This window comes from Kogia breviceps, chromosome X (assembly GCF_026419965.1).
Source record: "Kogia breviceps isolate mKogBre1 chromosome X, mKogBre1 haplotype 1, whole genome shotgun sequence".
Classification (NCBI taxonomy): domain Eukaryota; kingdom Metazoa; phylum Chordata; class Mammalia; order Artiodactyla; family Physeteridae; genus Kogia; species Kogia breviceps.
Genome location: NC_081330.1, coordinates 127,182,869 through 127,209,875, shown reverse-complemented (window position 1 = coordinate 127,209,875; position 27,007 = coordinate 127,182,869). Strand labels below are relative to the sequence as shown.

Genomic DNA, 27,007 nt, shown 5'->3' with positions numbered 1-27,007 from the left:
CTGTCTTGATTACTGTGGCCTTGTAGTATAGTCTGAAGTCAGGGAGCCTGACTCCTCCAGCTCCATTTTTCATTCTCAAGATTGCTTTGGCTATTCGGGGTCTTTTGTGTTTCCATAAAAATTGTGAAATTTTTTGTTCTAGTTCTGTGAAAAATGCCAGTGGTAGTTTGATAGGGATTGCAGTGAATCTGTAGATTGCTTTGGGTAGTAGAGTCATTTTCACAATGTTGACTCTTCCAATCCAAGAACATGGTATATCTCTCCACCTCTTTGTATCATCTTTAAGTTCTTTCATCATTGTCTTATAGTTTTCTGCATACAAGTCTTTTGTCTCCTTAGGTAGGTTTATTCCTAGATATTTTATTCTTTTTGTTGCAGTGGTAAATGGGAGTGTTTTCTTAATTTCACTCTCAGATTTTTCATCATTACTGTATAAGAATGCCAGAGATTTCTGTGCATTAATTTTGTATCCTGCTGCTTTACCAAATTCATTGATTAGCTCTAGTAGTTTTCTGGTAGCATCCCTTGGATTCTCTATGTATAGTATCATGTCATCTGCAAACAGTGACAGCTTTACTTCTTCTTTTCCGATTTGGAATTCTTTTATTTCTTTCTCTTCTCTGATTGCTGTGGCTAAAACTTCCAAAACTATGTTGAATAAGAGTGGTGAGGAGTGGGCAACCTTGTCTTCTTCCTGATCTTAGTGGAAATGGTTTCAGTTTTTCACCATTCAGGACGATGTTGGCTGTGGGTTTGTCATATATGGCCTTTATTATGATGAGGAAAGTTCCCTCTATGCCTACTTTCTGCAGTGTTTTTATCATAAATGGGTGTTGAATTTTGTCAAAAGCTTTCTCTGCATCTATTGAGATGATCATATGGTTTTTCTCCTTCAATTTGTTAATATGCTGTATCACGTTGATTGATTTGCATATATTGAAGAATGCTTGCATTCCTGGGATAAACCCCACTTGATCATGGTGTATGATCCTTTTAATGTGCTGTTGGATTCCATTTGCTAGTATTATTATTATTTTTTTTTTCCGGTATGCGGGCCTCTCATTGTTGTGGCCTTTCGCGTTGCGGAGCACAGGCTCCGGATGCGCAGGCTCAGCAGCCGTGGCTCACGGGACCAGCCGCTCCGCGGCATGTGGGATCCTCCCAGACAGGGCCACGATCCCGTGTCCCCTGCATCGGCAGGCGGACTCTCACCCACTGCGCCACCAGGGAGGCCCCGTTTGCTAGTATTTTGTTGAGGATTTTTGCATCTATGTTCATCAGTTATATTGGTATGTAGTATCTTTGTCTGGTTTTGGTATCAGGGTGATGGTGGCCTCATAGAATGAGTTTGGGAGTGTTCCTTCCTCTGCAATTTTTTGGAAGAGTTTGAGAAGGATAGGTGTTAGCTCTTCTCTAAATGTTTGATAGAATTCACCTGTGAAGCCATCTGGTCCTGGGCTTTTGTTTGTTGGAAGATTTTTAATCACAGTTTCAATTTCAGTGCTTTGTGATTGGTCTGTTCATATTTTCTATTTCTTCCTGATTCAGTCTTGGCAGGTTGTGCATTTCTAAAGATTTGTCCGTTTCTTCCAGGTTGTCCATTTTATTGGCATAGAGTTGCTTGTAGTAATCTCTCATGATCTCATGATCTGTATTTCTGCAGTGTCCGTTGTTATTTCTCCTTTTTCATTTCTAATTCCATTGAGTTGACTCTTCTCCCTTTTTTTCTTGATGAGTCTGGCTAATGGTGTATCAATTTTGTTTATCTTCTCAAAGAACCAGCTTTTAGTTTTATTGATCTTTGCTATCGTTTCCTTCATTTCTTTTTCATTTATTTCTGCTCTGATCTTTATGATTTCTTTCCTTCTGCTAACTGGGTTTTTCGGTTCTTCTTTCTCTAATTGCTTTAGGTGCAAAGTTAGGTTGTTTTTTTTCGAGATGTTTCCGGTTTCTTGAGGTAGGATTGTATTGCTATAAACTTTCCTGTTAGAACTGCTTTTGCTGCATCCCATAGGTTTTGGCTTGTCGTGTCTCCACTGTCGTTTGTTTCTAGGTATTTTTTGACTTCCTCTTTGATTTCTTCAGTGATCACTTGGTTATTAAGTAGTGTATTGTTTAGCCTCCATGTGTTTGTAGTTTTTTACAGATCTTTTCCTGTAATTGATATCTAGTCTCATAGCGTTGTGGTCGGAAAAGATACTTGATACAATTTCAATTTTCTGAAATTTACCAAGGCTTGATTTGTGACCCATGATATGATCTATCCTGGAGAATGTTCCATGAGCACTTGAGAAAACTGTGTATTCTGTTGTTTTTGGATGCAATGTCCTATAAATATCAATTAAGTCCATCTTGTTTAATGTATCATTTAAAGCTTGTGTTTCCTTATTATTTTCATTTTGGATGATCTGTCCATTGGTGAAAGTGGGGTGTTAAAGTCCCCTACTATGAACGTGTTCCTGTCGATTTCCCCTTTTATGGCTGTTAGTATTTGCCTTATGTATTGCGTGCATAAATATTTACAATTGTTTTATCTTCTTCTTGGATCGACCCCTTGATCATTATATAGTGTCCTCTTTGGTCTCTTGTAATAAAGTCTATTTTGTCTGATATGAGAATTGCTACTCCAGCTTTCTTCTGATGTCCATTTGCATGGAATATCTTTTTCCATCCCCTCACTTTCAGTCTGTATGTGTCCTTAGGTCTGAAGTGGGTCTCTTGTAGACAGCATATATATGGGTCTTGTTGTTGTATCCATTCAGCCAGTCTGTGTCTTTTGGTGGGAGCATTTTATCCATTTACATTTAAGGTAATTATTGATATGTGTGTTCCTATTACCATTTACTTAATTGTTTTGGGTTTGTTCTTGTAGGTCTTTTCCTTCTCTTGTGTTTCTTGCCTAGAGAAGTTCCTTTAGTATTTGTTGCAAAGCTGGTTTGGTGGTGCTGAACTCTCTCAGCTTTTGCTTGTCAGTAAAGGTTTTAATTTCTCTATCAAATCTGAATGAGATCCTTGCTGGGTAGAGTCATCTTGGTGGTAGGTTTTTCTCCTTCATCACTTGAAATATGTCCTGCCACTCCCTTCTGGCTTGCAGAGTTTCTGCTGAAAGATCAGCTGTTAACCTTATGGGGATTCCCTTGTGTGTTATTTGCTGTTTTTCCCTTGCTGCTTTTAATATGTTTTCTTTGTACTTAATTTTTGACAGTTTGATTAATATGTGTTTCTCCTTGGGTTTATCCTGTATGGGACTCTCTGTGCTTCCTGGACTTGATTAACTATTTCCTTTCCCATATTAGGGAAGTTTTCAACTATAACCTCTTCAAATATTTTCTCAGCCCCTTTCTTTTTCTCTTCTTCTTCTGGGACCCCTATAATTCGAATGCTGGTGCGTTTAATGTTGTCCCAGAGGTCTCTGAGACTGTCCTCAGTTCTTTTCATTCTTTTTTCTTTCTTCTGCTCTGCGGTAGTGATTTCCACTATTTTATCTTCCGTCACTTATCCGTTCTTCTGCCTCAGTTATTGATCCCATCTAGAGTATTTTTCATTTCATTTATTGTGTTCATCGTTTCTCGTTTCCTCCTTAGTTCTTCTAGGTCCTTGTTAAATGTTCCTTGCATTTTCTCTATTTCCAAGATTTTGGATCATCTTTACTATCATTACTCTGAATTCTTTTTCAGGTAGACTGCCTATTTCCTCTTCATTTGTTAGGTCAGGTGGGTTTTTATCTTGCTCCTTCATCTGCTGTGTTTTTTTTTCTGTCTTCTCATTTTGCTCATCTTACTGTGTTTGGGGTCTCCTTTTCGCAGGGTGCATGTTCGTAGCTCCTGTTGTTTTTGGTGTCTGCGCCCAGTTGGTGAGTTTGGTTCCGTGGGTTGTGTAGGCTTCCTGGTGGAGGGGACTGGTGCCTGTGTTCTGGTGGATGAGGCTGGATCTTGTCTTTCTGGTGGGCAGGTCCACGTCCGGTGGTGTTTTGGGGTGTCTGTGGCCTTATTATGTTTTTAGGCAGCATCTCTGCTAATGGGTGGTGTTGTGTTCCCGTCTTGCTAGTTGTTTGGCATAGGCTGTCCAGCACTGTAGCTTGCTGGTCGTTGAGCGAAGCTGGGTGTTGGTGTTGAGATGGAGATCTCTGGGAGATTTTCGCCATTTGATATTACGTGGAACTGGGAGGTCTCTTGTGGAGCAGTGTCCTGAAGTTGGGTCTCCCACCTCAGAGGCACAGCACTGACTCCTGGCTGCAGCACCAAGAGCCACAGCATTGACTCCTGGCTGTAGCACCAAGAGCCTTTCATCCACACGGGTCAGAATAAAACGGAGGAAAAGTAGAAAGAGAGAGAGAGAGAGAATAAAATAAAATAAAGTTATTTAAATAAACAATAGGGCTTCCCTCATGGCGCAGTGGTTGGGAATCCACCTGCCGACGCGGGGGACACAGGTTTGTGCCCCGGTCCGGGAAGATCCCACATGCCGCAGAGCGGCTGGGCCCGTGAGCCGTGGCCGCTGAGCCTGCGCGTCCGGAGCCTGTGCTCCGCAACGGGAGAGGCCACAGCAGTGAAAGGCTCGCGTACCACAAATAATAATTAAAAAATAATAAGAAGAAAAAAAATTTTTTTACGTAAAAAAAACAAACAACAAATGGACGGAACCCTAGGACAAATGGTGAAAGCAAAGCTATACAGACGAAATCTCACACAGAAGCATACACATACACACTCAGAAAAAGGATAAGGGGAAAAAATAATCTACCTTGCTCTCAAAGTCCACTTCTTCAATTTGGGATGACTCGTTGTCTCTTCAGTTATTCCACCGATGCAGAGTACATCAAGTTGATTGTGGAGCTCTAATCTGCTGCTCCTGAGGCTGCTGGGAGAAATTTCACGCCGTGTGTTCTTCCTGGGGAAATTGTCCCTGGATCACGGGACCCTGGCAGTGGCGGGCTGCACAGGCTCCCGGGAGGGAAGGTGTGGATAGTGACCTGTGTTTGTTCATAGGCTTCCTTGTGGCTGCAGCAGCAGCCTTAGCATCCCATGTCCATCCCTGTGGTCCGCACTGAAAACCGCGGCTCGCGCCCATCTCTGGAGTTCCTTTAAACAGCGTTCTTAATCCTCTCTCCTCACGCAGCAGCAAACAAAGAGGGAAGAAAAAGTCTCTTGCCTCTTCAGCAGCTCCAGACTTTTTCCTAGACTCCCTCCTTGCTAGCTGTGGCCACATGGGTGAGCAGACAAGCCTCTCGGGCTGGTGAGTGCCGGTCGGCACCGATCCTCTGCGGGAATCTCTCCGCTTTGCCTTCCGCACCCTGTGGCTGAGCTGTCCTCCGCCACTCCGGAGCCTCCCCCTCTGCCACCCGCAGTCTCTGCCCGCGAAGGGGCCTCTAGTGTGTGGGAGTCCTTCCTCCTTCATGGCTCCCTCCCACTGGTGCAGGTCCCGTCCCTATTCTTTTGTCTCTGTTTATTCTTTTTTCGTTTGCCCTACCCAGGTACGTGGGGAATTTCTTGCTTTTTGGGAGGTCTGAGGTCTTCTGCCAGTGTTCATTGGTGGTTCTGTAGTTGTTGTTCCACGTGTAGATGTATTTCTGATGTATCTGTGGTGAGGATGGTGATCTCCTTGTCGTACTCTTCCGCCATCTTCCCAGCTCTCCAAGGAAATTCTATTTGTAGACTTTTTGATGATGGCCATTCTGACCAGTGTGAGGTGGTACCTCATTGTAGTTTTGATTTGCGTTTCTCTAATAATTAGCGATGTTGATCATCTTTTCATGTGCCTCTTGGCCATTTGCATGTCTTCTTTGGAAAGAGTCTATTTAGGTCCTTTGCCCATTTTTTGATTGGGTTGTTTGTTTTTGTTGTGGTTGACTTATATGAGCTGTTTGTATATTTTGGGATTTAAGCCCTTGTCGGTCGCATCATTTGTGAGTATTTTCTCCCCATCCGCAGGTTGTCTTTTTGTTTTGTTTATGGTTTCCTTTGCTGTGCAAAAGCTTGTAAGTTTGATTAGGTCCCATTTGTTTATTTTTGCTTTTGTTTCTGTTGCTTTGGACTCCTATTGCTTTGGTAGACTGACCTAAGAAACCATTGGTACGATTTGTGTCAGAGAATGTTTTGCCTGTGTTCTCTTCTAGGAGTTTTATGGTGTCATGACTTATGTTTAAGTCTTTAAGCCATTTTGAGTTTATTTTTGTGTATGGCGAGAGGGTGTGTTCGAACTTCATTGATTTACATGTGGCTGTCCAACTTTCCCAACACCACTTGCTGAAGAGACTGCCTTTTTCCCATTGTATATTCTTGCCTCCTTTGTCAAAGATTAATTGACTGTAGCGGTGTGGGTTAATTTTGGGGTCCTCTTTTCTGTTCTGTTGATCCATATGTCTGTTTTTGTGCCAGTACCATGCTGTTTTGATTACTCTAGCTTTGTAGTATTATTGTCTGAAGTCTGGGAGGATTATGCCTTCTGCCTAAAGTGTAATTATAGTGTTTCAAAAATATAGCATGGTGGTTAAGAGCTGGGGTTAGCAAACTACAACCCATAGGCCAAATCTGGCCCTCTGCCTGTTTTCATAAATGAAGTTGTATTGGCACCCAGCCACAGCCATGCATGGATGTGTGGTCTATGGCTGCTTTCCCACCACCACGGTAGAGGTGAGCAGTTGAGACAAAATCATCTGGCCTGCAAACCTAGAAATACTGGCTCTCTGGCCCTTTACAGACAATGTTTGTGGACCCTTGGTTAACAGTTTGTACCCTGATTACAGATTCCCCAACTCCGTCACTATGAGCTTTGTGCCCTTGGGCCTCGGTCATCTCATCTGTAAGATGGGATATTAGCACCTACCTTTGTGGGGCTGTTAGGATGAATAAATGAGTTACCATTCGTAAAATGCTTAGACCAGTGCCTGACACATAGCTGTGCTAGATAAGGGCTGGCTAAATAAAAATTATAATTGCTCAGAAAGGGAGCTCATTAAGTGGGCATTTGTGAGACAGATGGCCAGGGTGAGAGGTGCAGTTTATGGCTGTGGAAATAGGCAAGGTCAGCTTTGTCAGGTGAACTTGGTAGGGTTAACTAATTCCCACATAAACTGCCCTGACCTTCACCCCTTAGGCTCCGAGAACTCAATGGGCTCCAAACACTGGGCTGGATCTAAGGGACCCTCTGAAATGAGTCCTGGCCAAGGGTCACTGCTTCACTCCCAGCCTCAGCTCTCAGCTATTTGCACTGATGGGCCCAGTCTAGAATCACAAAACATACAAGGCAACAGAAATTAGTTTAAGTGATGAAGAGCAGGAATTTAGAGTAGGAATTGGAGAACTTATTCTGTAAAGGGCCAGAGAGCTAATAATTTTGGCTTCATGGACCACAGGATTCTGTTTTACCTCCTCAACTCTGCTGTGTGGCTCAAAGGCAGCCATAGACACTGTGGAAAAGAATGAGCCTGGCGGTGTTCCCATAGTTTATTTACAAAAACAGACAGTGGGCTGGGTTTGGCCCAAGGGCTGTAGTCTGCTGACCCATACTTTAAGGCATGAAAGAGCAGTGTTAGCATACTAGCTAGCTCTCCCTAGGACCGGGACTCAATTCTTGCTATAAATAAGAAATGGATGGAGTTAAAACGAGTAATTTTTCTTATTGGCCGAATGGTAGATTAGATGATTGCTTGGTATATTTCCACTCCCTCCTCTCAACTCCGTGTGAAGAAAATATACTTCCCTGCACCACTAGCCTTGGGCTTGGCCATGTGACTGGCTTTGGCCAATAAGAAGTTAGCAGACACGATGCAAGCAGAGCTTTGAAATGTGCTTGCATAGTTGGGCTTGCGCTCTTGGGCTCCTTGAGAATGACATGGCCTGGGTAGCCCACATGTCCAAAGAGGATGAAGAAACCCATAGAACAGACCTAGATCCAACCTACAGCTTAAAGCAAGGCCCAGTTAAGATCAGCCTTGAGCAGCTAACCCACAGATGTGGGTGTCAGTGAGCAATAGTAAATTATTTTTGGTGGAAGCCACTGAAGTTTGGGGTGTTTGTTATGCAGCATTACTGTAGCAACAGCTGACTGATCAAGATTTTCTGCATATTATTATTCAAGATGGACCCTGGTATGTGTTGATGCTCTGACAAAGTCCAGAATAGATGTGCCTTTTTATAATTGTAGGACAACATCCATCAACAGTTGAATGCATAAAGAAGATATGGTGTGTGTGTATGTGTGTATGGATATGCACGCGCACACACACACACACACACACACACACACACACACACACACACTGGAATACTACTCAGCCATAAAAAAAGAATGAAATAATGCCACTTGCAGCAACATGGATGGACCTAGAGATGATCATACTAAGTGAAGCAAGTCAAACAAAGACAAATATCGTATGATATCACTTATGTATGGAATCTAAAATACGATAGTAAAGAGTGTATTGACAAAACAGACTCACAGACAGAAAACAAACTCTCGGTTACCAAAGGGGAAAGGGGAGAGGGATAAATTAAGAGTTTGGGATTCGCAGACACGAACTACTATGTGTCAAAGAGATGGGGGACAAGGTCCTGCTGTGTGGCGCAGGGAGCTATGTTCAATACCTTGTAATAATCTGTGACGGAGGAGAATGTGAAAGAATATATTTAGATAAAATTGCCTACCATGTGCTTCCGCTTATGACCACTTCCCAGTAATGCCGGCCACTGTCAATGAACACGTTTCCAGCTACGCCATAGCTGCCCTGGCTGGTGAAGCGTTCAGGCGTGTGGCTCTTTTTGGACGATGACTCATCACGTTCTACTGTCAAGTTATCATGGGACACCTTTAGCTTGCGATGTGCAGATTTGGGGTCCAGTTTAAATGGTTGGCCTGGAAACGGTTACAACACAGAAAGCGGAAGATGAAAAGAACTGTTGATTTTAACATGAGCAGGAACGTATTTTCAGAATCAGCTTTAAAAAGTACAGGAAAATAGTAACAAGCATGTCCCTGCCACCATGAGCTCGCAGTCAGTCAGTTCTAAGATGCGGATGCAGGGGTGCTACGCTCACAATTCGACAACAGCACGGGCGAGGATCTACCAGAACATGTGGTGTAAGCTGTCCTGGGGGAATCCCAGCTGTACACCAGCGGCACAGCTACATACTGGCTGAATGGCATCCGGGAAGGGAGGAGAAAATGAAGGCTTCATTTTCAACCATTCCCACGTTCAATCAGCTTAAAATGGGTTCATGCTCAATAGACCTCAGAGCAGACAGCAAACAAATCAAGACTGCAAGGTTTCATGTATAGAATATTCTGAAGGCTTATATTATTTTGAGATTGTTCCAAATTAAAGCATTCCTCTCATGAGCTTAGAAGGACTATAAAGTTGTCTATTTTTCAGCCCACACGACCAGGCAAATAATGTGACGGTGACACCTGGGTTTTGCCTCGTGAGTTCATTTGTAGAGGTAAGAAGGTCCTCTCTCTCTCACATTCGTGTTGTGAAAATCGAACCATTATAAAATCTTGGCAGAATCGCACCTGAACATCTTGTTGTTAACTGTTACTTCTTTGAGAATTCACCATTGGTGTGGAGGCCACCCTGTCATTCAACACGACGTCGGTACAAGGCACTTAAAGGCAGGAAATGAGCTACAACATGAATGCAAACGCCATGATGTTCTAACCCCACAGCCGCTGGTGCAGCTGGGAGGCTGCTTCCGCGCAGTGCACGGGTCTCAGACAATCACAGGAAAAAGTCTGGTAAATCTGACTGTGGCAATACTCGATGGCTGAGAAACTGAGGCAGCGAGCCTGGAGCAGTGTGTGTGTGACAGCACGTGCAGGTAGGCCAAAGGGTTTCTAGTCGCTGCTTGGATACAGACATGACAGCAGCACTTCTAAAATCCTTTCTTTTAGATCGGGGACCAGCATACTTTTTCTGCAAGAGGCCAGATAGGAAATATTTTCAGCTATGTTGGCCATGTGGGTTCTTCTGGGGCTATTTAACACTACTGTCCTCGCATGGAGACAGCCAGAGACATAGGTAAACAGATGGGCGTGGCTCTGTGCCAGTAACTTTATTTACAAAAACAGGCAGCTGAATCTGGCCCACGGGCTGCAGTTTGCTGACCCATTTTAGATTTCTGTTCGTATCAGAGAAAAGCTTAAAGGGGAGCTGAGAAAAATCCTCAAGTGCTCAGCAGGCAGTGGGTATTCTCAAAAGCTGTAAGACCAGCTGGATGCCATGTGTAGTTTAAATTTGGGCTTGGTTTGTGTAAAAAAAAAAAAAAAAAAAAAATTGTCCTCAGGAATGATCACACCAGCAACTATTAGGGATAAAGTATGAACTAAGACAAGAAGAGTGTGAAGATAGTTTGGCTTAAAAGGTGTGATAAACCATACTGGAAAAGGACATGAAAAAGAATGTATATATAACTGAAGCACTTTGCTGTACAGCAGAAATTAACACAACATTGTACATCAACTCTACTTCAATAAAATTGGGGAAAAAAAGGTGGAAGATAGAACGTGTGTAAAAATAATTGGACACTAATGGGCGGATTAGGAAGGCGTTCCATAAAGGCGCGCACCCGTCACTGAACATGGAGGCTGTGTTCTGCTTGCCCTTCTTCCAGTGAGCAAGATCAGAACGTTACAGCCATTGAAAAGACTGGCCTTATAACGGTGAGCTCCAGCGTGTCTGCTTCAGCTCCCAGCCTCCCCGACATGTGCACGGAGCAGGGTCGCGCCATGCATCCGACGGCAGGGCCAACCCCCTGCCTTCTCAGAACAAATTCCACTTGCGCCTCGGATGTGTTTCTCAAGGAAACTATGACCTACTCTGTCTAGGTTCAAGGCTTTTGCTTCGATGGGAACAAATGAGCGCAGGGAACAAATTAATCATTGACTTGGCTAAAGAATTCAATGCACTGTAGGACTTGTACGTCTAAGAGTTTGGCAAACTGTAGCCCGCAGGCCAGATGCAGCCCACTGCCTGCGTCTGTCAATGAAGTTTTGATGAAGCATGGCCACGCAGTACTTTTTGCACGACACAGTTGAATACCTGTGACCAAGACCATCTGACCTGCACAGCCCCAAATAGGTACTGTTTGGCACACTACAGGAAAAGTTCACCAACCTCTTGTACGTAAGTTAATAACATCTGGTCAATGATTGCATGTCTAGACGTAGAAGATGACATTACCTGTCTATATGAAATGAATACATTATCTTTGCTAAAACCGGTGACGCACAAACAAGATGTCTCTTAGATCTACTCTATAGAATTAACCTCAGTGTATGTATATATTCATTTTTTTCCTTAGTCACCCTCTGAGGACGTTTTCTTCTTTACCAGCAGAAACATGGAGAGGAGAAATTAGCTTACGTTTAAGAGTATGTATCTTAAACACGTATTCCTGTGATATTGACACACTCCAAGTGACTTTCTCTTGGGAGGTCTTGTGCCAGAAGTACCACATTATACAGCATAATATTTCTAGCTCCAAAAGATGTAAAGAAAGATGAACATAAAATAAAACACAGGTGGGCAGAGAGAGGGGGAGATGACAGTGTTACAGGATGCACGTACCGCCCTGTGTTGTAGGGGCCATCCTGAGGATTGTGGGACGTTTCCCGTCATCCCTGGCCTCTAACCACTAGATACCAGTAACATCCATCCCAGCTGTGACAGCCAAAAAAGACTCCAGACATGGCTCAGTGTCCCTCGGGGGACCAGAATCACCTCTGATTGAGAACCACAGAGCTGGACAGCTATCTGGAGTAAGAGAATTCCTGAAGAAAAGAGTTAGTAATTTGCTATTCTGCTATGGAAAAGAATACGATCTGCCAGCTACAGCGCCCCGACTCCGTGTCAGGCTTGGAACCGAGGGGAATCGGATGCAAAACCCACGATTGCACACTGGCTCTTTGCTTGCTTTCTGAGGCTGTCAGCGACACCCGGGACAGAGAAAGGGAAAAGAAGGGGCGCCAGAGGCAGCTGAAAGGAGAGCAGATGAGAGACGACAGCTCTGCTGAGCTGGCGGCACGTACTGTTTGTCTTCAACTTCCCAGGCTCACTGCTGCGGCTGCCCGCCTGGTTGATGGCCTTGACAATGAAGATGTACTTGGTGCCGCTCTGCAGACCGTGGACGGTGTAGTGGTTCTGCTTGATGTTGGGCACGATCATCCAGCTATCGGCCGAGTTACACAGACCTGCAAAGCCAAGCAGACGTGATGGGTTCTTTGGGGCAAGCATGGGGTAGATCTGCATCATGTTAAATATTTGAACCGGAAGTGGAGAGCTTTGTCACTTCTTAGGGAGACCACCAATCAACTCGAGTGCTCAGCGTCCTGCCTATACCTAGGATGGCAACCTGTATTTATTATTATGTAGTCCTGCTGTGTGCTCTAAGTGGAAAGACCACCTAAGATGATTATATTGCAAATCCTGGTCAGTGTGGCTAGGAGCAGCAAGGATTGTTCTGTCCAGGATCTGAAGCACCGTCCAGGTGCATGACGTGTTACCAGGTGCCGTGGGATGAAAAGCATGCAAGTAACCACAGACCCCTCCCCCAGTTCTCATTATGCTGATCATTCAGTTTTTGATCTCATCCATTTTGAGACTCACAGAAGGTGAGGAGAGACCCGGGTCACGTGTGAGAAACTGACTTTACTAACGTAGATGTAGCAGGTTGTATTTTTTTGCCTCTCATTCTTCACCCTGCCCTGCTGGATCCATGTCTAGGTGACTTTGCAGTTGCTCCTTCTAAAGACATGGGGTACGTTCTCTTAGCTCGTAGCTTTGGATTTGGCCGTGTGACCCGCTCTGGCCACTAGAATGAGGCTGAAACGATAGCGTGACAGGCAAGAGGAGGCATTACAAGGCCTTGAGGGTTTGTTGCACCCTCGCGCCACTGCCGTAGGGAGCACGTCCCCGATAGGCCGGCTCCTCTCATCGACTGCCCAGCCGATTTGGGAGTGAGACCAGCAGAGACTGGCCAGCACAAGGGCAACTTCCGACAGGGGACCTAAGAGAATGTGCTATGGGGTCGTTTGTGACCCAGTAGTCTCCTGGTCGCGCTTCGGTGATGCGCAGGACCTGTGTCCCTAAGAGAACCCTGGCGTGGCAGCACCTGAGGGCAGCTCAGGGCCCACGGTGGCTCTGAGGAAAGCATCAACAGGGACTGTGGCCAGCTGCATCCCTAGCATGGCTGGTTCCAGAGAAGAGCGGGGCTGGCTCCTCTGGCTGCATTGTGCTGCAGGATGTGGTTTGAGGAGCGGGCTGCGGCTTTAGGAGGCTTTGGAAGAACACGTAGCAAGGAGGAAGCCGTCTTGTTTTTCAGCTGGCTGATGCTAAAAACATTTCTCTGGTACTGGGCCCGACTCTCCTCTCCGCCCCTCAATCTCCATGCTAATCGAACCTTTTCCCAGCCCCCTGGTGACTGGGCTGTCACGGCTTTTCCTGACTCTGGTGAATTTCCTTCACCAATTCTCGGTAGAGGGCTGGGCCCCTCCACTTCCTGAGGGGCGCTCAACTCGCCTCCCCTCCCCTCCTTCCCTTTCAGGGGATTTGCAAGTCAAAGGGTTAGTTCCTTTGATCTTGAGGCAACTTACACCTTAACCATATGCCCGAGCAGCAGTCCCTTCATCTTTCTTTGGTCTTACCTCTTTGAGACTCTCATAAAACATTTCTGTAGAAAGAAACTCACAAACGCGAGTCCCTCCTAACCCACAAATACCTGCATAGCATTTCAAGACGTTTGCGGCCTCACGACAGCTGTTTCTGAATCCTACTAAATACCGTCTCCACCTTTTTAGTTCAACATTGTTCATGGTAGGCTCACAGTTGAGACGAACGTGAAAATATTTTCCTAATTGTGAAAATTCACCTCCTACGATTTGTATCTTGGGTGCACAGTATTTGCAGGTGTGCTTCAGTGAGTCATCAAATAAGCAAACATATCTGTAGTCGTAGACATGACCAATCCTGTGACTTTTCTCTCACCTCTTTTCACTTCCATCTGTAAACACTCAAACCAGGAGGATTGCAAGACTTGACAGAGCCGCCATAAAGCAAGGAAATGATGTGAGACTCACAGAAGGGGTTGAGTGTGGTGTGCTTGTTTTCGGAGACGTAACAGAGCAACTCAGGCATCATCCACCCCCCTCAATTTCCCCCTAATTCTCCGACCACTTCTCACTTGCATTAGACCCAGGTGAACAGCCACAAATAGCTTAGTAAGGTGGGACTCTCCCAATTACGTATCTCTTTTGATACTTTCTCACCTTCCCTTTCCCTTGAACACAGCAGGGACAAACTCAGTGCTTCCAGACAGTGCCACAACCAAATAGTAGATGTTGATCCACCCAAACCTGGATCTCAGCTCTGGGCCCCAAGAAGCCTGTAACTGGGCATCCCTGGTGGCACAGTGGTCGGGAGTCTGCCTGCCGATGCAGGGGACGCGGGTTCGTGCCCCGGTCCGGGAGGATCCCACGTGCCGTGGAGCAGCTGGGCCCGTGAGCCATGGCCGCTGAGCCTGCGCTCCGCAACGGGAGAGGCCACGACAGTGAGAGGCCCGCATACCGGAAAAAAAAAAAAAAAAGAAGCCTGTAACTCACTTTATTATTATTTTTTCAATTTCTATTTTTTTACACAGCAGGTTCTTATTAGTTATCTATTTCATACGTATTAGTGTATCCACGTCAATCCCAATCTCCCAATTCATCCCCCCACCACCACCTCCTGCGCTTTCCCCCCTTGGTGTCCATACGTTGGTTCTCTACACCTCTGTCTCTATTTCTGCCCTGCAAACCGGTTCACCTGGACCATTTTTCTAGATGCCACAGGTAAGCATTAATATATGACATTTGTTTTTCTCTTTCTGACTTGCTTCACTCTGTAGGACAGTCTCTAGGTCCATCCACGTCTCTGCAAATGACTCAGTTTTGTTTCTTTTTATGGCTGAGTAATATTCCATTGTATATATGCACCACATCTTCTTTATCCGTTCGTCTGTCGATGGGCATTTAGGTTGTTTCCATGACCTGGCTATTGTAAATAGTGCTGCAGTGAACATTGGGGTGCATGTGTCTTTCTGAATTATGGTTTTCTCTGGGTATATGCCCAGTAGTGGGATTGCTGGGTCCTATGGTAGTTCTATTTTTAGTTTTTGAAGGAACCTCCATACTGTGCTCCATAGTGGCTGTATCCATTTACATTCCCACCAACAGTGCAAGAGGGTTCCCTTTTCTCCACTCCCTCTCCAGCATTTGTTGTTTGTAGATTTTCTGATGATGCCCATTCTAACTGGTGTGAGGTGATACTTGATTATAGTTTTGATGTGCATTTCTCTAATAATTAGTAATGTTGAGCAGCTTTTCATGTGCCTCCTGGCCATCTGTGTGTCGTCTTTGGAGAATAAGGTCTATGTAGGTCTTCTGCCCATTTTTTGACTGGGTTGTTTGGTTTTTTTGACACTGAGCTGAATGAGCTCTTTATATATATTTTAGAGATCAGTCCTTTGTCTGTTGATTCATCTGCAAATAGTTTCTCCCATTCTGAGGGTTGTCTTTTTGTCTTGTTTATAGTTTCCTTTGCTGTGCAAAAGCTTTGAAGTTTCAGTAGGTCTCATTTGTTTATTTTTGTTTTTATTTCCATTATTCTAGGAGGTGGATGAAAAACGATTTTGCTGTGATTTATGTCAAAGAGTGTTCTTCCTATGTTTTCCTCGAAGAGCTTTATACTGTCCGGTCTTACATTTAGGTCTCGAATCCATTTTGAGTTCATTTTTGTGTATGGTGTTAGGGAGTGTTCTAATTTCATTCTTTTACATGTAGCTGTTTAGTTTTCCCAGCACCACTTATTGAACAGACTGTCTTTCCTCCATTGTATATTCTTGCCTCCTTTATCAAAGATAAGGTGACCATATGTGTGTGGGTTTATCTCTGGGCTTTCTATCCTGTTGCATTGATCTCTATTTCTGTTTTGGTGCCCGTATCATAGTGTCTTGATTACTATAGCTCTCTGTAGTATAGCCTGAAGTCAGGGAGCCTGATTGTTTGATCTCTGTTTCCATACAAATTTTAAGGTTTTTTTGTCCTAGTTCTGTGTTTTTTTTTTTTTTTAAAAAAAAGAAAGCCATTGCTAATTTGACAGGGATTTCACTGAATCTGTAGATTGCTTTGGGAAGTATAGTCATTTTCACAATATTGATTCTTCCAATCCAAGAGCAGATGGTATATCTCTCCATCTGTTTGTGTCATCTTTGATTTCTTTCATCAGTGTCCTATAGTTTTCTGAGTACAGGTCTTTTACCTCCTTTGGTAGGTTTCTTCCTAGATGTTTCTTTCTTTTTGTTGCAGGGGTGAATGGGACTGTTTCCTTAATTTCTCTTTCTGATCTTTTGTTGTTAGTGTATAGGAATGCAAAAGATTTCTGTGCATTAATTTTGTATCCTGCAACTTTACCACATTCATTGATTAGCTCTAGTAGTTTTGTGGTGGCATCTTTAGGATTGTCTATGTCTATGTCCTATCATGGCATCTGCAAACTGACAGTTTTACTTCTTCTTTTCTGATTTGGATCCCTTTTGTTTCTTTTTCTTCTCTGATTGCCGTGGCTAGGGCTTCCAAAACTATGTTGAATAACAGTGGTGAGAGTGGACAGACTTGTCATCTTGCTCTCTTTGATTTCTTCAGTGATCTCTTGGTTATTTAGTAATGTAGTGTTTAGCCTCCATGTGTTTGTGGTTTTTATGTTTTTTTCCCCTGTAATGTATTGCTAATCTCATAGTGTTGTGGGTGAAAAAGATGCTTGATATGATTTCAATTTTCTTAAATTTACCAAGGCTTGATTTGTGGCCCAGGATGTGATCTGTCCTGGAGAATGTTCCATGTGCACTTCAGAATAAAGTGTATTCTGCCACTTTTGGGTGAAATGTTCTAAAAATATCAGTGAAATCTAGCTGGTCTATTGTGTCATTTAGAGCTTGTGTTTCCTTGTTAATTTTCTGTCTGGATGATCTGTCCATTGGTGTGAGGTGTTAGGGTCCCCCACTATTACTGTGTTACTGTCGATTTCCCCTTTTATGGCTGCTAGTATTTGCCTTATGTATTGAGGTGCTCCTTTGTTGGGTGCATGTATATTTATAATTGTTATATCTTCTTCTTGGATTGATCCCTTGATCATTCTGTAGTGTCCTTCTTTGTCTCTTGTAATAGTCTTTATTGTAAAGTCTATTTTGTCTGATATGACAATTGCTACTCCAGCTTTCTTTTGATGTCCATTTGCATGGAATATCTTCTTCCATCCCCTTGCTTTCAAGTCTGTATGTGTCCGTAGGTCTGAAGTGGGTCTCTTGTAGGCAAGCATATATATGGGTCTTGTTGTTGTATCCATTCAGCCAGTCTGTGTCTTTTGGTGGGAGCATTTTATCCATTTACATTTAAGGTAATTATCGACATGTATGTTCCTCTGACCATTTTCTTAATTATCTTGGGTTTGTTTTGTAGGTCCTTTTCTCCTCTTATGTTTCCCACTTAGAGAAGTTCCTTTAGCATTTGTTGTAGAGCTGGTTTGGTGGTGCTGAATTCTCTTAGCTTTTGCTTGTCTGTAAGCTTTTGATTTCTCAGTGGAATCTGAATGAGATCCTTGCCGGGTAGGGTAATCTTGGTTGTAGGTTCTTCCCTTTCATCACTCTAAGTATATCATGCCACTCCCTTCTGGCTTGTAGAGTTTCTGCTGAGAAATCAGCTGTTAACCTTAGGGGAGTTCTCTTATATGTTATTTGTCATTTTTCCCTTGCTGCTTTCAATCATTTTCCTTTGTCTTTAATTTTTGCCCGTTTGATTACTATGTGTCTCGGCGTGTTTCTCCTTGGGTTTCTCCTGCCTGGGACTCGCAGTGCTTCCTGGACTTGGGTGGCTATTGCCTTTCCCACGTTAGGGAAGCTTTTCAACTCTCATCTCTTCAGATACTTTCTCTGCTGCCTTCTTTCTCTCTTCTCCTTCTGGGACCCCTGTAATGTGAATGTTGTTGCGTTTAATGTCGTCCCAGAGGTCTCTTAGGCTGTCTTCATTTCTTTTCATTCTTTTTCCTTTATTCTGTTCCGCAACGGTGAATTCCACCATTCTGTCTTCCAGGTCCCTTATCCGTTCTGCTGCCTCAGTTATTCTGCTATTGATTCCTTCTAGTGTAGTTTTCAGTTCAGTTATCGTTCATCGGTTTGTTTGTTCCTTAAATCCTCTAGGTGTTTGTGAAACACTTCTTGCATCTTCACTATCTTTGCCTCCATTCTTTTTCTGGAAGGTTGCCTATCTCCACTTCATTTAGTTGTTTTTCTGGGGTTTTCTCTTGTTTCTTCATCTGGTACATAGCCCTCTGCCTTTTCATCTTGTCTGTCTTTCTGCGAATGTGGTTTTTGTTCCACAGGCGGCAGGGTTGTCATTCTTCTTGCCTCTGCTGTCTGCCCTCTGGTGGATGAGGCTAAGAGGCTTCTGCAAGCTTCCTGATGGGAGGCACTGGTGGTGGGTAGAGCTGGGTGTTGCTCTGGTGGGCAGAGAGCAGTAAAACACTTTAATCTGCTTGTCTGCTGATGGGTGGGGCCGCGTTCACTCCCTGTTCGTTGTTTGGCCTGAGGTGACCCAGCACTGGAGGCCACAGGCTCTTTGGTGGGGCTCATGGCGGACTCTGGGAGGGCTCGTGCCAAGGAGCACTTCCCCGAACCTCTGCTGCCTGGGTCCCTGTCCCTGCAGTAAGCCACAGCCCCTCCCCGCCTCTGCAGGAGACCCTCCAACACCAGCAGGTGGGTCTGGTTCAGTCTCCCCTGGGGTCACTGCTCTCTCCCCCTGGGTCCGGATGTGCACACTACCCTGTGTGTGCCCTCCAAGAGTGGAGTCTCTGTTTCCCTCAGTCCTGCAATCAAATCCTGCTAGCCTTCGATGTCTGATTCTCTGGGAATTCCTCCTCCCACTTGTCAGACCCCTAGGTTGGCAAACCTGACGTGGGGCTCAGAACCTTCACACCACGGGGCGGACTTCTGTGGTATAACTGTTCTCCAGTCTGTGAGCCACCCACCAGGCGGTTACAGGATTTGATTTTATTGTGATTGCAGCCCTCCCACTGTCTCACTCTAGCTTCTACTTTGTCGTATGGGTGTGGGGTAGGTATCTTTTCTGGTGAGTGCCAGTGTCTTCCTGTTGATGACTACCCAGCAGTTACTTGTGATTCAGGTGCTCTCGCAAGAGGGAATGACCACACGTCCTTCTACTCTGCCATCTTCTCACCAAATCCAAATGTTTATAAAACAAGCTTGGTGTGTGTGTATGGATGGAGTGGGTGGGCTATACATGTTGTCAAGCAAGTCTTAACCCCAAACTTAATTTTTTTCCAATTTCTGTTTTCCCTCTGGCTTTATCCAATATTCTTTTCCCATCCCTTAATGATCGCTCAGAATTATTTCACAACTTCCCAGTTACTTTCCAACTCAATGCACATTGCACCCGTTCCCCTTTCCGCAGCATAGGCGTGACCTGTGCTTTGGGGAGCTACAGTGGGCCAGACGGTTTTCCACTCTTCTCCTCTTTGTCCCACTCTAATCACTCGAAATCGAGACAAGGGGCCTTGTCTGTCTGTCAGACATCTTTTTCTTCTCCCACTTCTAAGCTGTAGATTCTCCACTCACTACAGTGAGCTGCTTCTTTGACTCAGATAGGTATCTCTGCTACCTCGTGCCCACTTTAGGATGCCCCTCCGGCATTGACCTTCTCTGTGCAGTATGGTGTGCCCACTTCCATGCTGAATCCTCTCACCTGCAGCCTCATTGAAGCATGGTTTTTCTTACCCTCCTTGTCACTGACCTCCCCCAAGGGAAGCCTCTGCTTAATTGCCTGGCTGTCCAGTGGTTAAGACTCTATGCCTCTACCGCAGGGGGCGCACGTTCAATCCCTGGTCAGGGAACTTCTACTCCCAGCAGTGCCTCCCTGGGCAGATCCTGAGCAAACCCAGGTCCCGTCAGCATGGACGTAGCCCCAGGTTCTCCGGAAGCCCAAATTCCAGCGAGTACTAGGGGGACTGAACTCCTGTTGCACAGAAGCTGGCCCTTCTAGTCCCAAAGCGGAAGCCCTGGCAGCGCTTGTAACTCACTTTACATATTTAGTAAGAGCATTACAATAGTAATAAAACAACAGACACAGCAAACAAACTTACAGTTACCAAGGGGGAAGGGACAAATTAGGAGTTCGGGATTAACACATGCACACTACTCTATATAAAACAGATAATCAACAAGCTCCTACTGTATAGCACAGGGAACTCTACTCAATATTCTGTGATAACCTATAAGGGAAAAGAATCTGAAAAAATATATATACGTATAACTGAATCACTGTGCTGTGTACACCTGAAACTAACAGAACACTGTCAATCAACTATACTCCAATAAAAAACCAATTAAAGAACAGAAGAAAACGATGAGCTTTTCCATCGCCTAGGACAATCCACTCATATTCCTAGACCTTTGGCAACAGCAGTCCAGCACAAATGCAAACAATAACAGCATTCAGCAGAATCAAATGAGAATCCTATCAATGTCACTGTGTTTACACTGTTCCTATTTAATTGCATATGTTACAGCGAAATGAGTATTGTGGTCAAAGAAAGCAAATGTAAAAATGTTTCAATAAACTTTACATCACTGTACAACCCCAAAGCCGGGTTTAATGCAGTGGCGGAATGCTTTCAGCAACATCATAAAGCACAGATGTCTGAAATTGCTGTAAACTGCAACTTGGCTTACAATCTGAAGTCTTAACCCAACAAAAAAAGATTTCATGTTTGGCAAACTTTTCCAAACCAAAAAGGGGACCCTGACCATCCCGATTAGTTTGTGAAGAGGTCACTAATTATTTTACTTGAATATTAAAAGAACAAAATGTTTATGGAGTAGTAAAATTTGATTGGATGACTTTACCCTGGGACAGTCTGTTGTGATGAACTCTAACTCTGTTTAGGCTTACCTTTATATTATTATCATGGCCAAGGTCGTAACTGAGAGGTTGATTACAAATGCCAAGAAAGCAACATCGACCGTTCTCTTTCGGGGGCCGCAGTTAGTGGGATGCCTTGGAGTACACCATTATTGCATTGCTAGTGTTGGTCTAGTGCCAGCACCACTTAACTTCTTGCATATGGTGCCAAGCGCCAGACTTCTCTGCCTTGATACCCCACTGTGTTGAGACCGTTGACCGGGTTTTATTCATCACTTTATGAAACATCCGTATAACTGTCCTGACTGGAACTTCTACTTTCCTCTCAATTCGTTTCCTGTCATCCTTGAGGGGATGCCAACATTCACCTTCTCCAATTCAGCTTGAAGTATTAAAACAACAATGGAACTTGGAAGATGATTCGTTCATAATACAACAATTGAGTTTTGGGATTTTGTGCCCTTTTTCTCTCATTCACAATGGGTCAGAAGCATCTCCCTACATAATGCCGCTCCTTACAAGATCCTAATTACGTTTGGGACTTCAGAGCCTTGTACAGCAACTGCCTGTCATCTTACAGTAAAACATTATGTATACAACATTATGCACCACGGACACGCTTCAGAGAGGCTGCACACCAGCTTCTAACACCCTTTGTTTCTTTGAACAGATTGGACAGAAGTGAACATTCTTTTCCTTCTTCTCAATACACACAGTATATGCTTCATAACTTTCATGAATGTTTTCAAAACGACTAAAACAAATTAAATACAGATAACTACTTTGCCATGAAGGCATGAAGACACGGATCTTTTGACTTTTGCCAATAATAAAAATAATAGGCTGCTGGGAGAAGGCTCCAATTGAAGATTTTCAATGATGCATTAAAAGTAGTTTTGGAAAAAACTGTAAAATTGAATACATATCTATTTCTCAATAAGCAGTTCGTTAACATCTGTAGTCATAAGCCTGTTCATAAAAATGAAAACTAAAAAATTAACTGTCATTCATTTTACATTTATTTGAGTGTATGAATTCGATTAGATATAGTCTTTTTATAAGATTAAAAAGCTCCATAGAGAGTATCGAATTCTCCTTCCCTAAAGTCACTTGAGGGCAATTAACTAGAATTTATTAGGACAAGTGAAGGAACTGTGACCTAGGGACAGTAAAAGACTGCCTAGTGGCACACGGAGCTACAGCCAGCTTTGGAGTATTCTTTCTCCTCCTTTCCAGTACAGTTTGTACTCTTAGATCTTATCATTCAAGAGAACATCTGCAAAGGATAGTCCTTTCAAATGGTAGGATAGAAGAACAAACAACATGCAAGGAAGGCCTTTCACACGAACACTGTGTAAAATGCCATCATGCAGATAATCCTGGCAAATTGCACGACCGACCTTTATGATACAACAGAAAATATAATGAGCGGTGAGTCTAGGCTATATTTTTGTAGGAACAGTAACTTGGAATAGCTATGTGCTAACACTGGCAAACACAGGGCTAAGACCTTTACTTTCCAGGCCTCCTATGCTGTTGGTGGGAATGTAAATTGGTGCAGCCACTATGGAGAACAGTATGGCGGTTCCTTAAAAAACTAAAAATAGAACTACCATACGACTCAGCCATCCCACTCCTGGGCACAGATCAGGAGAAAATCATAACTTGAAAAAAAAAAAACCACATGCACCCCAATGTTCATCGCAGCGCTGTTTACAATTGTGCGGACATGGAAGCAACCTAAATGTCCATCAACAGAGGAGTGAGTAAAGAAGATGTGGTACATATATACAATGGAATAGTACTCAACCATAAAAAAGAAGGAAATAATGCCATTTGCAGCAACATGGATGGACCTAGAGATGATCATACTAAGTGAAGTAAATCCAAGAGAAAGATGTACCATACCATCCCATTTCTATGTGGAATCTTAAAAAAATGATACAAATGAACTTACGTACAAAACAGAAACAGACTCACAGACTTCAAAAACAAACTTGTGGTTACCAAAGGGCAGGTCAGGAGACAGACAGATTAGGAGTTTGGGATTAACATCTACACACTATTCTATATACCACAGATAACCCACAAGGACCTGCTGTACAGCACAGGGAACTCTAGTCACTATTCTCTAAAAACCTATATAAGAAAAGAATGTGTAAAGCAATGGATAGATGTATCCGTATAACTGAATCACTTTGCTGTACACCTGAAACTAACGCTGCGTTGTAAATCAACTATACTCCAATATAAAATTAAGATTAAATTACAAAAGAAAAGAAAAAATCATCTGAGAAAGTGTACATCTCAGGTACCTTTAATCTGAATTTATTCTTGCATTGTTGCAATTTGATCCTGTAGGCATTGAGACTTCACTCTACTGCTTTAATAGACATTAAAGAGAGAAACAAATGCTGATACTAACAAGCTGACTAGAGTACCCCAGTTAGAGGAACAACTGCAGTTTCAGTGGTTTCCATCTGTCCTGGGAGAACAGGAGTTTTCAGCATCTACGTTTTAAATAAGGCAGATCTTGCACTGTACTGCACAGAGAACTCTACTCAATATTCTGTAACAACCTATATGGGAAAAGAATCTGAAAAAGAATGGATATATGTATAACTGAATCACTTTGCTGTACACCTGAAACTAACACAACATTGTCAATCAACTACACTTCAAAAAAAAAAAAAGTATAAGAACAACAGCCAAAGGCAGGTCTGTAATCTTCGTTCAGCCATGTGCATGTATTTTCTTGTGGCAACTGCTTTCTGGGAACAAATGGCCTTCTCTGGAATTACCCAACATAAAGCTCTAATTTCAGTGGTATTGCTGTTGTTGGATTTCTACAGGTGTGGCCTTTTCTCATCTATTGCATTCTTGTGTCTTATTTTGGTATTCTTTTCCATGCCAACAGCATGGAAGTCAAGTTAATCACGGTTTAGTCACCTGGGAAACCCTCAGTTTCAAGCAACAGGTATCTTCCTTTCATTTGGGGGATGGAGTGAAGTGCTGGTATGGAGCTAAGGTTCTACAACAGATGGTCCTCTGGCTCCACTCCCTCCCTTCTTGCTGTATCCATGCATTTTTGTTTGCTATATAACCTTGCAGGCCTCTCCTTCTGACTCCAGGCTCACTCGTGGGAATGGGTTTGGCCAATGGCATGTCAGCTAACGTGACAAAGACAGAGGCTTGAAAAGCGTGTGGGCAACTGGGCCCACCCTTCTGCCTTCACCTCTGCAATGCCCTGGAGAACATACTTGAGCTAGACTGCAGGAGAGAGCTGTCCAGCAGTGGAGATGCCCCAGTTACCAGCCTGACCTGCTAGGGAGCCTAACCAAGATCAGCAGGTTAGCTGACCCCCTGCTGACTCCAGATGCACAAACAGTAAGAACTAGACCTGAATGGGGTTGAGGCCTGGTTCTATTTCTCTGTCTTCATTTCTCACCGTCTCCCCTTCCTCACTCAACTCTCTAGCCAGGCTTAATTAGACGAGATCTCCCACTACACCCTGCCACCTTCTGTCTCTATAGGTTTGCTGAACATGGCTGCCTGGTACGCCTTTACTGTACTCATAAGTACCCACTCTCTTTCAAGACTTAGTGGTCACTTGCCCCAAGACCTTTTGGGTGTACCATTTCTGCCCTCTCTATGCTTTCTACCTACTCAGGCAGCTTGCCAAAGGTGTTCTCAACGTTTCATCATTTTCCCTTTCACTCCAAAATTACACATTCTTAGAAGATTTTAATAAAAGCTAAGTAAGATTTTAAGAAAAGCTTCCAAGGCAGGCCGATTAAGGAGTGAAAGGTCAGAAGGGGAAGCTGGGAAAAGGGGATACACGGAGAGGGAGCCATTTGTTGGTACGAGTCACTTATACTTTAGCCCCTTAGAAGTGTGGGTCTTTCTGCATCACTCTTTTAATTACTCCTAAATCAAATTTCTATTTTAAGCATCATGTGCCTCAGAATTACTTGTGCTAGGAAAGAACAGTGTAGTTAAAAAAAGGTTTATATAATAAAAGCAAGGTTGATATGGATTTATTCAAAACATTTCTTTGTTGAAAAGTGACTGCTATTCTATCCTATTTTACTTTGACATGTTCTGTTTTTATTTGCTCAAGAAGCTTTCAAACTTGCTCCCCTAAAAATACATTTCTTCTCGTCCTTTGCCATATACTTAATTCAATTTAAATAACTGTGGGGTGGGAGGGAGTGCTTCCTCTATTATCATCTCTCTGACTAGCTACTTGCTGCTATTCTAGATCATCAAATTGTCTCCGATACTGAATATCTCACGGTCCCCAGTGAGAGAGGGGTTTCTCTGTGCTTCAAATAAAGTCTAAAATTCTTCTAGGTGGGGGCCAATTGCTAATATTTCAGATGATGGCCCTGCTCGCCTCTGAATGAGACCAGGTATTTGGGATTCTTCGGCTATTCATTTTATTAAATCCTTTAAAAAAAGGTGAAATAGATTCTGCAGACAAGATGGCAGAGTAGAAGAACTTGAGCTCACCTCCTCTCATGAAAACACCCAAATCAAAACTGCTGAACAGCCACTGACAAAAAAGACTGGGACCTACCAAAAAAGATATTCTACATCCAAAGACAGAAGAAGCCACAACAGGACCATAGGAGGGGTGCTGTTGCGATATAATCAAATCCAATGCCTGCCAGATGGGTGACCCACAAAATGGAAAATAATTATATTGCAGAGGTTCTCTTACAGAAGAGTTCGGAGCCCTACTTCAGGCTCCCCAGCCTGGGGGTCTGGCATCAGGAGGAAGAGCCCCCAGAGCATTTGGCTTTGAAGACCAGCGGGGCTTGAGTGCAGGAGCTCCACAGGGACAGGTGGAAACAGAGACTCCACTCCTGGAGGGCGCACATAAGGTTTCCTGTGAACTGGGACCCAGGGCAAAGCAGCGACTCCACAGGAGCCTGGGTCGGACCTACCTGTGGGTCTTGGAGGGTCTCCTAGGGAGTTGGGGGTTGGCTGGGGCTCACTGTAGGGGCAAAGGCCAGAGGCCCCAGGAAATATTCATTGGCGTGAGCTCTCCCGGAGATCGCCATTTTGGCACCGAGACCTTGCGCCCCCCCCCCCCCCCAATAACTGCCTGGTTCCAGTGCTGGTACACCTCAGGCCAAACAATGAACAGGGTGGGCACACAGCCCCACCCATCAGGAGACACTCTGCCTGAAGTCGTCCTGAGCACAAAGTCTCCTCTAAATGCACCTCTTGACAACATGGCCCTGCCCACGCCTCTGGACCAATCTCACCCACCGGGGTGCAGACACCAGAAGAAAGAGGAACTACAGATGTGCAGCCTGAGAAACAGAGACCACAAACATAGACAGTTACACAAAATGAGATGGCAGGGAAATATATTCCAGACAAAGGAACAAGATAAAACCCCAGAAGAACAACTAAGTGAAGTGGAGATAGGTAATCTACCTGAAAAACAATTCAGAGTAATGAATTAAAAAAAGGCAATGCAAACACAACACTAAAGACAGTCATCAAATCACAAGAGAAGCGAACAAAAGAGCAAGGGAAGAAAAAAGACCTGCAAAAACAAATCCAAAACAATGAACAAGATGGCATTAAGAACATACATATTGATAATTACCTGAAATGTAAAAGGATTAAATACTCCAACCAAAAGACATAAACTGCCTGAATGGATACAAAAATAAATCCCGTATATATGCCGTCTACAAGAGACCCACTTCAGATCTAGGGACACATACAGACTGAAAGTGAGAAGATGGAAAAAGGTATTCTACGCAAATGGAAATCAGAAGAAAGCTGGAGTAGCCACACTCGTGTCAGACAAAATAGACTTTAAAATCAAGACTGTTACAAGAGACAAAGAAGGACCCTGTATATATACAATGATCAAAGGATCAAGCCAGGAAGAGGATAAAACAATTGTCAATGTATATGCACCCAACAAAGGAGCACCTCAGTATATAAGGCAAATGCTAACAGCCATAAAAGGAGAAATCAACAGTAACACAATAATAGTGGGGGACTTTAACACCCCACTTACATC

General features: G+C 43.8%; 1 protein-coding gene across 6 annotated transcripts in view; it reads right to left on the bottom strand.

Moving 5' to 3' along the window:
* MID1 (midline 1) overlaps positions 1-27,007 on the bottom strand; it is a 394,966-nt gene that overhangs the window by 10,166 nt on the left and 357,793 nt on the right. For 5 of the 6 annotated variants that reach the window (XM_059050103.2, XM_059050101.2, XM_067023067.1 and 2 more), the window contains exons 8-9: positions 12,025-12,186; positions 8,646-8,853 (exon numbers count right to left, since the gene is read on the bottom strand). In XM_059050103.2, coding sequence (XP_058906086.1) covers positions 8,646-8,853; positions 12,025-12,186 — 370 coding nt within the window. Of the gene's footprint in view, positions 1-8,641; positions 8,854-12,024; positions 12,187-27,007 lie in introns of those variants that run through there. The other variant, XM_067023069.1, reaches the window with a different exon arrangement.